The sequence below is a fragment of the Pogoniulus pusillus genome, chromosome 4 (genome assembly GCF_015220805.1).
Source record: "Pogoniulus pusillus isolate bPogPus1 chromosome 4, bPogPus1.pri, whole genome shotgun sequence".
Classification (NCBI taxonomy): domain Eukaryota; kingdom Metazoa; phylum Chordata; class Aves; order Piciformes; family Lybiidae; genus Pogoniulus; species Pogoniulus pusillus.
In genome coordinates, this window is record NC_087267.1 from 46,851,883 (window position 1) to 46,863,973 (window position 12,091).

The 12,091-nt window shown below is 50.4% G+C and overlaps 1 protein-coding gene across 1 annotated transcript in view; it reads left to right on the forward strand.

Moving 5' to 3' along the window:
* COPG2 (COPI coat complex subunit gamma 2) overlaps positions 1 to 8,867 on the forward strand; it is a 30,782-nt gene extending 21,915 nt beyond the window's left edge. Inside the window, exons 18-24 of the mRNA XM_064142768.1 lie at positions 604 to 666; positions 1,509 to 1,648; positions 2,698 to 2,869; positions 3,955 to 4,052; positions 4,732 to 4,870; positions 7,397 to 7,495; positions 8,392 to 8,867. Of these exons, the coding sequence (XP_063998838.1) occupies positions 604 to 666; positions 1,509 to 1,648; positions 2,698 to 2,869; positions 3,955 to 4,052; positions 4,732 to 4,870; positions 7,397 to 7,495; positions 8,392 to 8,522 (842 nt within the window). The 3' untranslated portion in view covers positions 8,523 to 8,867. The remainder of the gene's footprint in view (positions 1 to 603; positions 667 to 1,508; positions 1,649 to 2,697; positions 2,870 to 3,954; positions 4,053 to 4,731; positions 4,871 to 7,396; positions 7,496 to 8,391) is intronic.
* Positions 8,868 to 12,091: the final 3,224 nt, after the last annotated feature.

Genomic DNA, 12,091 nt, shown 5'->3' on the forward strand with positions numbered 1-12,091 from the left:
CTAATCAGAACTCATTGGTTCCTAGATGGTTAGGAAACAAAATCAAGCCAAAAGGCAGATGCCAGAAGTGCTCAGTCACTTCCACTGGCTGCTTTCCACCTTCTTGTACAACTCCCCAAGAAAACATCTGAGAGTTTCCCTTCTCTCCACTCTCTTCCTCTAGCTTCCTTTTTGCCTCTTTTTGGGCAAATCGTCAGTTACTTATCAATATTCAAAGCTCCCTGCTCCTTGCTGCCCCCACCCCTGACCCGTGCTCCTTGCAGCTGCCTCCCCCCCTGTGCTCCTTGCAGCTGCCTCCCCCCCTGTGCTCCTTGCAGCTGCCTCCCCCCCTGTGCTCCTTGCAGCTGCCTCCCCCCCTGTGCTCCTTGCAGCTGCCTCCCCCCCTGTGCTCCTTGCAGCTGCCTCCCCCCCTGTGCTCCTTGCAGCTGCCTCCCCCCCATCACAACGTAGTGCCTCCCAGAAGAGGCATTTCAGTGTGTTTAAGGAGCCAGGCAGAATGTGTGAAGCACGATGGGCTGGGGGATTTTTAGTGAAGAAGTGAAGGCATTTCAAGCTCCACCACGATGTAGTTGACAGCACAGTGTCTGCTCCTCTTCTTGGCAGAGATTGCCCTCGTGACCAGCAAGCCTGAGAAAGTTGCTCCATCACGTCAGGATATATTTCAAGGTAGGAGGGAAGATCACTGGTGGGTCTCCAGCACTTGAATCCCACAGTCCCAGCATGGTGGGGGTTGGAAGGGGCCTCTGAAGATCATCCAGTCCAACTCTCTTGCTAAAGCAGGGTCACCCACAGCAAGTTGCCCAAGGTCACAACATCCACGTGGGTTTGGAATCTCACCAGAGAAGGAGACTCCACAAACTCTCTGGGCAGCCTGCTCCAGAGCTTCACCACTCTGAGAGCAAAGAAGTTTTTCATGATGGCAGGTGACACTTCCCTGTATTCCAGCTTGTGCCCAGAGCCCCTTATCCTCTTGCTGGGTACCACTGGAAAGTGAATCATAGAATCACAGCTGGTTTGTATTGGAAAGAACCTTCCAAGGTCATCTAGTTCAACTCCTCTGCAGTCAGTAGAGACATCTGCAACTACAGGAGGTTGCATACAGCCCTAAACAACCTGACCTGGAGTGTTTCAGACTGGACATAAGGAGGAAGTCCTTCACCATGAGTGGTGAGAGGCTGGAATGGGTTGCCCAGGGAGGTGGTTGAGGCCCCATGGCTGGAGATGTTTAAGGCCAGGCTGGCTGAGGCTGTGTGCAGCCTGCTCTAGGGCAGGGTGTCCCTGGGCATGGCAGGGGGGTTGGCACTGGCTGCTCCTTGTGCTCCCTTCCAACCCTGACTCATTCTATGGAGCATCTACTTGCTCTCTGGGCAACCTGGGACAGGATTTACTGACTTTCAGCTTGAATCTCATCCTTCAAGTGTTGGACTGTTGGGAGGATGTGCACATGTTAGGCAGGAGCAGAGAAAGATCCTGTCACTAAGTGTCATCTTCTTTTCCTTCCTGCACAGAACAACTGGCAGCCATTCCAGAGTTTAAAGGCTTGGGTCCACTCTTCAAGTCTTCAGAACCAGTGCAGCTCACAGAAGCAGAAACAGAGTATTTTGTTTGTTGCATTAAACACGTGTTCACAAACCACATCGTGTTCCAGGTGAGAGAAGTTAAACTTGACAGAGTACAACTGAAGCTGACTTCTAATGACTGCTGAGTGTAGCATACACAATGTTGTCTTTGTGTCCTGGGGAAGACAGTGTTCCTCTTGAGGGAGTTAGAGGGTAGAGATCCTTGCCTCAAGGATCAGAAATGGATCCCATCTGTTAAGAATTCAAGTAGAATGGGAAAGAAAAGCTTGTCAGGGAGAACAGCTTGCTCACAGATGCAGGATGTCCTTGGTATGCCATGGAGGAGTGTAGATGGTTTGTACAATTCATAGACTCATAGAATGGTTTGGGTTAGAAGGGACCTTGAAGGTCATCTAGTTCCAACTACATGCTAGATACTGTGTAAGTATCTGAAGGCTGGCCAGGAGGGGGGGACAGGCTCTGCTCACTTGTGCCTTGGGATAGGACTAGGAGCAATGGATGTAAATGGCAGCACAGGAGGTTCCAGCTCAACACAAGGAGGAGCTTCTTTACTGTAAGGGTCCCAGAGCACTGGCACAGACTGCTCAGAGAGGTTGTGTGTGATCTCCTTCCCTGGAGCCTTTCAAGGTCTGTCTGGATGTGTTCCTCTGTGTTAGTATTGTCCTGCTTTGGCAGGAGGGTTAGCCTTTATGATCTCTTTGGGTCCCTTCCAACCCCTAACATCCTGTGAGCCTGTGACCTCCCTGCCATGGGCTGGGACACTGTCCACAAGACCAGAATGATCAAGGTCTCGTTCAACCTGACCTTGAGCACCTCCAGGGAGGGGGCATCCATGACAGGATAAGCTGTTCCAGTGTCTCACCACCTTCACTGGAACAAATTTTTTCCTGCACTCCAGTCTAAATCTCCCTCCTCTCAGCTTCAATCCATTTCCCCTTGTCCTAGCACTAGAAGTCCTGGTACAGAGTCTCTCCTCAGCTTTCTTGTAGGCTCCTTTCAAGTACTAGAGGGCCACTGTAAGGTCTCCTTGGAGCATCCTTTGGCTTCTTTGAGGAAGAATTCTGGATTAGAATTGTTTTCTTATATGTTCAAGTCCTTTTCATTTGTTCTCCTGCAGTTTGATTGCACCAACACGTTAAATGATCAGCTGCTGGAGAGAGTCACTGTGCAGATGGAACCATCAGATGCTTATGATGTCATCTGCTGCATCCCAGCTCCCAGCCTGGCTTACAACCAGCCAGGCATGTGTTACACCCTTGTCCAGATTCCTCAGGATGATCCCACTGCAGGTACCTACTAGCAAGAAGCAGTCCATGGAATCCTAGCATGAGGTGGGGGTGGTGGGGGGAGGAGATGGCATGGAAAGGACAGGAGCAGTGTGGCCAGCAGGACAAGGGAGGTTCTTCTGCTCCTGTACTCAACACTGCTCAGGACACACCTTGAGTGCTGTGTCCAGTTCTGGGCTCCTCAATTCAAGAGAGATGTTGAGGTGCTGGAAGGTGCCCAGGGAAGGGCAAGGAAGCTGGGGAGGGGCCTGGAACACAAATCCTATGAGGAGAGGCTGAGGGAGCTGGGGGTGTGCAGCCTGCAGCAGAGGAGGCTCAAGGCAGAGCTCATTGCTGTCTACAGCTACCTGAAGAGAGGCTGTAGCCAGGTGGGGTTGGGCTCTTCTGCCAGGCAAGCAGCACCAGGACAAGGGGACACAGCCTGAAGCTGTGCCAGGGCAGGTCTAGGCTGGATGTTAGGAGAAAGTTGTTGGCAGAGAGAGTGATTGGCATTGGAATGGGCTGCCCAGGGAGGTGGTGGAGTCACTGTGCCTGGAGGTGCTGAAGCAAAGCTTGGCTGAGGCACTTAGTGCCATGGTCTGGGTGCTTGGCCAGGACTGGGTGCTAGGTTGGACTGGCTGAGCTTGGAGCTCTCTTCCAACCTGGTGGATTCTATGGAACCTCTGGAAATCATCCAGTCCAACCTCTCTGCTAAAGCAGGGGGTCACCCACAGCAGCTTGCCTGGGATCACAATGTCCAGGTGGGTTTGGAGTCTCCCCAGAGAAGGAGACTCCACAACCTCTCTGAGCAGCCTGCTCCAGGGCTGCACCACCCTCAAAGTCAAAAGGTTTCTTCTCCTTGTGTTCAGACAACCCCTCCTGGGTTCCCATTTGTGCACATCGCCCCTTGTCCCGTTGCTGGACACCGCTGCCCAGACTCTGGCTCCATCATCTCTCCTTGGCATTCTCCTCTGAGATCTTCCTTTGGACTTAAAGTCTAGGGGGAATATTTCATGTTAATGTGAGCAGTACCATGACCTCTGTATCTTCTGGTGTCTTTCTGGAGCCCCCGACCTCAGCACTAACACAAACCCTTTTCTCCTCCCCAGTCGCTTGCACGTTCAGTTGCACAATGAAATTCACCGTTCGAGACTGCGACCCAAACACAGGTGTGCCAGAAGAAGATGGTTATGATGATGAATATGTGGTAAGTTTAGGACTTTGGGGTTGTCTCATTTGTCTTGTCACTAATTCTAAGTACATATGGCAGCTCTTGGGCTGATGGTTTCAGATCTGAAGGCAGGAGGAGACAGAGACAGACCTGCTTGACACATCTTTTCCGACATCCTGTAGCTTGTAACTTCAGATCCTTGCTTCTGCCAAAAGTTATTTTAGTGCTCCACAGAGACATGTTGCAGTTGAACCCCAGCCAGCAGCTAAAGGTGCTGGGGACAGACAGGAAGAAAGACCTTCCATGGTCTTTCCTTAGAGCCCAGTCTTCCTCTTCACCTCAAGCATTTGCACTTTTTATGATGCTGGTATTATCAACCACAGAAATACAAATCAGATATCAGGAAGCTGCCTGTCTTCTGGGCTTGGAAGAATGAAAAGCTCCTTCTGGATTCTGAGAAGGTCTCCTAAGTGCTATAATGGGCTTTGACTTTCCAAGTCAGTGCCCATTTAGTTCTCACAGATGGATTTGTGCAGGTGCTTTCCTGAGCAGCACCATAAATACTCTGAGCTTTTTGGTTGCTATTCTTATGTGCTTCTCCTGAAAGGAAAGTTGGAGTTGTCTTGGCTGCTCTCTGTTGGTCTTTCTTTCCCTTTCTAAGATTAGGATCATATCTGTAACTGGCAGCTGAACATCTCCCTTGCTTTTCTGTCAGTTGGAAGACTTGGAGGTGACTGTGTCTGATCACATTCAGAAGGTTTTAAAGCCAAACTTTGCAGCTGCCTGGGAAGAAGTGGGAGATGACTTTGAGAAAGAGGAAACCTTTACAATCAGTTCCATTAAGACCATTGAAGGTGAGGTGATCTCTTGTTTCATTGTTTCAGTTGGAAAACACCTCTAAGATCAAGTCCACCTAACACCACCATGGCCATTAAACCATGTTCCTGAAGTGCCATGTCCATATTTCTTGGAAAATGAAATATAATGAGGTGATCAGTGACAGCCAACGTAGCTTCACAGAGAGCCAATTATGCCTGAGGGGCCTGGTGGCCTTCTACTCACAGATTTACAGCTCTGGTAGATATGGGAAGTGCAACCAACATCATCTGCCTGGGCTTTTGCAAAGCACTTGATGATCTTCCAAATGATGTCCTTGTCTCTAAAATGGAGAGGCATGAACTTGACAGGTGGACCACTCAGTGGATAAGGAACTGGCTGGATGGCTGCACCCAAAGGATTGTGATCAGTGGTTCAGGTGACAAGTGGAGTTCCTCAGGCATCTATACTGTGTCCAGTGCTGTTTAACCTCTTTGTCAGCAGCATAGACAATGGCATTGAGTGCACCCTCAGCAAGTCTGCCCACGACACCAAGCTGTGTGGTAGACTCACCTGAGGGAAGGGATGCCATCCAGAAGGATCTGGACAGGCTTGAGAAGCGACTCAATGCCAACTGCATGCATGAGGTTCAACAAGTCAAAGTGCAGGGTCCTGCATCTGGGTCAGTCAATCCCAGGCATAAATACAGACTGGGTGCAGAATAGGATGAGAGCAGCTCTGGAGAAAGAGACTTGGGTGTATTGATTGATGAGAAACTCAACATGAGCCAGCAGTGTGCTCAGTGCAGCCCAGAAGGCAGCTGGGCTGCATCAGGAGGAGTGTGGCCAGCAGGTCAGGAGAGGTGATTCTGCCTCTTTGCCCTTGTGAGACCTCACTTTAAATGCTGCATCCAGTTCTGGTGTCCCCATCATAAGAAGGATATAAAACTGTTGGAGTGACTCCAGAGGATGAACACAAAGATGGTTCAAGGTTGGAGTACCAGGGGACACAGTCTCAAGTTGTGCCAGGGTAGGTATAGGCTGGATATTAGGAAGAAGTTCTTCACAGAGAGAGTGATTGGCATTGGAATGGGCTGCCCAGGGAGGTGGTGGAGGCACTGTCCCGGGGGGGTCTTCAAGAAAAGACTGGATGAGGCACTTAGTGCCATGGTCTAGTTGACTGGCTAGGGCTGGGGGATAGGTTGGACTGGATGATCTTGGAGGTCTCTTCCAACCTGGTTGATTCTATGATTCTACCTCTACTATGAGGATAGGCTGAGGGAGCTGGACTTGTTCAGTCTGGAGAAGACTCCAGGTAGAACTTAGAGCTGCCTTCCAGTACCTGAAGGGAACCTGCAAGAGGCTGCAGAGGGACTTGGATAAGGATGTTTAGCACCAGGACAAGGGGAACAGTTTGAAACTGAGGGAGAGTAGATTGAGAGTGGATCTTAGGAAGTTCTTCAGTATGAGAGTGGTGAGACTCTGGAACAGGTTGCCCAGGGAGGTTGTGGATACCTCCTCCCTGGAGATGTTCAAGGCCAGGTTGGATGAGGCCTTGAGCCACAAAGTCTAGTTGAGAGGTGTCCCTGCCCATGGCAAGGAGGTTGGAGTAGATGATCTCTAAGGTCTCTTCCAATCTAAGCCATTCTATGGTTCTTGAAATCTGCTGTGCTGGGGACATCTTTGGTGTGGTAGGAAAGGAATTTGATGCCTTCCAATGCAATCTAATGTCTCAGCAACAAGGTGTTATGTTGCAGAGCTGGGAGTCCAGGGACTGGAAGCTCTTTCACTTGTGGCTGGTGGAGGGGAAGGCTACATTCCTGGCTGTTCAGACAGCAAAAGGGATGTGGCACTTCCCAGGGAAGTGATGTAGTCACCATCCCTGAAGGTGCTGAAAATTTAAATAAGGAACTAAAGGACATTGTTGAACAATTGTGTGCAGGGAGATCACAGGCTCAGAAGATGTTAGGGGTTGGAAGGGACTCAAGGAGATCATTGAGTCCAATCCCCCTGCCAGAGCAGGACTACACAATCTAACACAGATCACACAGGAACACATCCAGACAGGCCTTGAAAGGCTCCAGAGAAGGAGACCCCAACACGACCTCTCTGGGGACCCTGTTCCAGTGCTCTGGGACCCTTATAGTCAAGACGTTCCCCCTTGTGTTGAGGCAGAACCTCCTGTGCTGCAGCTTACACCCATTGCTCCTTGTCCTATCCCAGGGAGCAGTGAGCAGAGCCTGTCCCTCCCTTCCTGACCCACAGCCCTCAGATATTTAGCACCATTGATTAAATCCCTTCTCAGTCTTCTCTTCTCCAAACTAAAAAGTCTCAGGTGATGTTAGCTTATGGTTGGATTCAATCTTCAGGCCTTTTCCAGCCAGGAGAGTCTGTGATTCTATGAAAGTAGATGTGTGGGTGGGGCTGCAGACAAGGTAACAGCTAGGAATGCTTGAGCCACATGGGTGCACGGAGGATGTGTTCTGTTTTGACTGCAAACAACTTGTCACAAAGTTTGTCACCAGCTTGGAGGTCATTTAATTTTTCTTCCATTTGTGAATGCAGAAGCAGTCAATAAGATCATCAGGTTCTTGGGCATGCAGCCCTGCGAGAGGTCGGATAAAGTGCCAGAGAACAAGAACTCTCACACGCTCTACTTAGCTGGTGAGTTGCTGACGCCCTGCCCGCGCCTCCCGTGGCCCTGCCGGCTCCCCCCCGGCACCTCCCCTTTGTTGCCCTTCTCTGGACACCTTCCAGCACCTCAACATCTCTCTTGAATTGAGGAGCCCAGAACTGGACACAGCACTCCAGGGGTGGCCTGAGCAGTGCTGAGCACAGGGGCACAAGAACCTCCCTTGTCCTGCTGCCCACACTGCTCCTGAGCCAGCCCAGGTTGCCATTGGCTCTGCTGCCCACCTGGGCACTGCTGCCTCAGCTTCAGCTCCTCTCTCCCAGCACCCCCAGGGCCCTCTCTGCCTGGCTGCTCTCAGCCACTCTGGCCCCAGCCTGTAGTGCTGCTTGGGGTTGCTGTGGCTAAAGTGCAGAACCCTGCCCTTGGCCTTGTTCGATCTCATCCCCTTGGCCTCTGCTCACCCATACAGCCTGGCCAAGTCCCTTTGCAGGGCTCTCCTACCCTCCAGCAGCTGGAGCAGAGGAGGCTCCCAGGTGACCTTCTTGTGGCCTTCCAGGATCTGAAGGGGGCTCCAAAAAAGCTGGGGAGGGACTTTTGAGGCTGTGAGGGAGTGGCAGGAGTGGGGGGAATGGAGCAAAGCTGGAGGTGGGAAGAGTGAGAGTGGAGGTGAGGAGGAAGTTGTTGAGCAGGAGAGTGGTGAGAGGCTGGAATGGGTTGCCCAGGGAGGTGGTTGAGGCCCCATGGCTGGAGGTGTTTGAGGCCAGGCTGGCTGAGGCTGTGTGCAGCCTGCTCTAGGGCAGGGTGTCCCTGGGCATGGCAGTGGGGTTGGCACTGGCTGCTCCTTGTGCTCCCTTCCAACCCTGCCTGATTCTATGACTGTAGGTCCTTGAGCATTCCTCAACCTCTCCAACCTTTGCTTTATCCCCAGGTGTATACAGAGGTGGCTGCGATGTGCTGCTGAGGTCCAGACTTGCACTGGGAGATGGTGTGACCATGCAGGTGACAGCAAGAAGCAAAGAGGAAACAGCTGTAGATGTCATCTTGGCTTCTTTAGGCTGAGTATCACAGCACCTCCACTGTGGTGGAAACCTCTGGAAGCACCTCTTGGGTATTTAGTGGGTATCAAGCAGCCTCTTTGTCCTTCTGCATGTAGTTTTTATTCCTGAATTTGGGAAACATTTTGTATGATGTTCCAGTAGTGACTGGCAGGTTCTGAGCCTTTCCCCTTTGTCCCACTTCCCTCATTATCACTTAACACATTCCCTCCCCCTTAACTTATTGCATCTCTGGCTCCTTGCAGAAGAGCAAGGGAGATCAAAGATGTAAAGAAAAGGAAAGCAGATTTTTGTCCAAACTGATTTTTATTAACAAGAGAAAAATAAAACACTGATTCAAGTGGTGGAATTCAGTTCATAAAATAGAAATTTCTTCTTCAGTGTCTCAGCACACACACAAAATAGCCCAGAAGGGTTGTTTTATTCAGCAAAAAACCCTTTTCTATCAGAGATGCTGCTAAAGTTCAGATTAGATGCAGTTCAACCCCACCCCAAACCTGCAGAGTTTTAACACCCTGTCAAGTTGAGAATCATAGAATCAGTCAGGGTTGGAAAGGAAGGTAATAAGATTTATTGCAAGCACAGAGAGCTGTAGATTGCTGTCATCTGATGAACTGTGTCCTGACTGACACAGCTGAGTGTTCACAGAATCAGTCAGGGTTGGAAAGGACCACAAGGATCAGCCAGTTCCACCCCCCCTGCCATGGGCAGGGACATCCTACCTTAGATCAAGAAACAGCTTGATAATTGTCTCCTCTGTTCCACATCAGAATCAGTGCACAGAGAGAGACTTGTGTTCCCCAAGGATCAGTGCTGGGCCTAGTCCTGTTCAATGTCTTTATTGATGATCTGGACAAGGGGATTGAGTCCAGCATCAGTAAGTTTGCAGATGACACCAAGCTGGGAGCAGTGTGGAGCTGTTGGGCGGTAGGAGAGCCCTGCAAAGGGACCTGGCCAGGCTGGATGGGTGGGCAGAGGCCAATGGGATGAGACTGAACAAGGCCAAGGGCAGGGTTCTGCACTTTGGCCACAACAACCCCAAGCAGCACTACAGGCTGGGGACAGAGTGGCTGAGAGCAGCTAGGAGGAAAGGGACCTGGGGGGATACTGATAGGTAGTAGGCTGAAGATGAGCCAGCAGTGTGCCCAGGTGGCCAAGAGAGCCAATGGCATCCTGGGCTGTATCAGGAGCAGTGTGGCCACTAGGACAAGGGAGGTTCTTCTGCCCCTGTACTCAGCACTGCTCAGGCCACACCTTGAGTGCTGTGTCCAGTTCTGGGCTCCTCAATTCAAGAGAGATGTTGAGGTGCTGGAAGGTGTCCAGAAGAGGGCAGCAAAGCTGGTGAAAGGCATGGAGCACAGCCCTGTGAGGAGAGGCTGAGGGAGCTGGGGTTGTTTAGCCTAGAGAAGAGGAGGCTCAGGGGTGACCTCATTGCTGTCTACAACTACCTGAAGGGACATTTTAGCCAGGTGGGGTTGGGCTCTGCTGCCAGGCAAGCAGCAATAGAACAAGGGGACAGAGTCTCAAGTTGTGCTGGGCAAAGTACAGGCTGGATGTTAGGAGGAAGTTGTTGTCAGAGAGAGTGATTGGCACTGGAATGGGCTGCCCAGGGAGGTGGTGGAGTCACCATCCCTGGAGGTGTTGAAGCCAAGCCTGGATGAGGCACTTAGTGCCATGGTCTGGTTGACTGGCCAGGGCTGGGTGCTAGGTTGGACTGGCTGAGTTTGGAGCTCTCTTTCAACCTGCTTGATTCTATGATTCTAAACATCACCACTCAAGGCAGATTCAGTCTCTGTGAGCCTTGTGGCAGGTAATAACAAACTAATTTGTTGCTATTTTCATACTAAGCAGCAGTTTGGTTTTTTTCCTGGGCTCAAATATATGAAACACCCTCTACAAAAAAACTGGAAAGGAAGGATGGGGAAAGAGGGACCTTGTGGTGACTTCCTTGTGAGGGAAGTTCTGCACATGATCTGCTGGTTCTTATCACTACCAAGTCAGGGTGAGGAAGGAGTTAAGAACTATTTTCATGCTAACTGGAAAAGGAATACTATTTTAATTCTAATTTAAACACCTCTCCCCAGATCCCTGTGGTTGTTAAGATGAATCCTTTTGGCTTTTGTTAGTGCCAGGATTGCATTTTCAGCTCTCTTTAACCTGCCCTGGTAGAATTACAGTGAGGCTTTGGTGAAGCTCCTGAGATAATCCCAGGGGTGCAGGTCTGCTTGTTCAACTAAAAATCAGAGGGGAAAAAGGGGATGTGGGGGGAGGAAAAAGGCAAACATGAGGTATTGAGCTTGCTTTTGGGTAACTGCCCATTAAAAAGAGATTACTGAAGATGTAATTACAGCATTAAATGGATGCAGAACATCACTGCCTGTACTTGGAGGGACTGCAGATCCACCTCTCCTGCTGTACTTCAGTGTAGGCAAACTCAAGTTTCACATTCTTCATCCCTGCCAAGCTGGCCAAGCACTGAGCAGAGGGCTAAGAGTTTAAACTGCCTGCACAGCACCTCAAAAATCAGACCAACATCCATCCTGGAGCTATCTGCACCAACTTTGGGCTGCTAGTGGTTTTTTTGTCTAGCTGTGACACGCAGCACTGAAGGCAAGTAAGGACTCTTGGGCTGGTAACACTTAATCTGCTTCCCCTTAGGTGGCCCTGTTTACCTTTGAACCCTCCTGTCTCTCTCTCTAGAGACAGACTGGCCAAGAAGTGAGGTGAGCATAGAGCTGGAAGTGCTGTCAGTATCCTCTCCTTATGTTAACAGTTTTGTCCATGTCTCCATGCATGCTCTATCACCTAGAAAGGCTGGACCAGATGATCCTTGGGTTCCCTTCCAACCTGGCATTCTGTGATGTAATTTTTTTCCTCAATGCCCAAAGGATTTATCTGCATAAATGCAGCCAGAGGTGAAGGTGTTAGTGCAAAGTGTTGGATCTGGAGATAGGCTTTGAGGGGCAGGGAGAAATCTTAGCTCATAAACAGAGAGCGAGAACTAAGCTGCAGCCCCTCAGAAGGAGTTGATGACGTTCAGGTAGGCCTTCAGGAAGCCTGTTGGATCTTCCAGCTGTGGACAGTAGCTGATGTGGTCATCCAGCACAGTCACTGTTGATGTGGGAAGCACCTTCCTGGTGGGAGAATGCAGCAAGGATTAAGCATGGGAACTGCAGCTCTATCCCCAGCCAGATGCCAGCAGCAAGGTGTACACTGCTGTCTTGCACAGCTGGGATTCTTCCCATAATGTGGTTTTAGGGACCAAAAAAGCCTGTGGCAGCTACAGTTGGCCACTCTTCCAAGTGACAGATTGAAGACTACCTCTGTCAAGAAACATAAGCTCTGTCTGATGTGGATTTAAACCACACAGCTGATCTGCCCAAGAATTGGGACTTTGGTGCCTGACCTGGAGAAGCAACTTCCAAACTGCAGAAGGCTCCAACTCAATCACAGAATAGTTTTAGGTTGGAAGAGACCCTCAGGTCACTAAGGGGACCAGAGCCCCCAAGCCAGTTCAAGCATCCCCACAGTTCTGTCACCTTTGTAGAAGATGTTCTGGTCCTTATAGGTGAA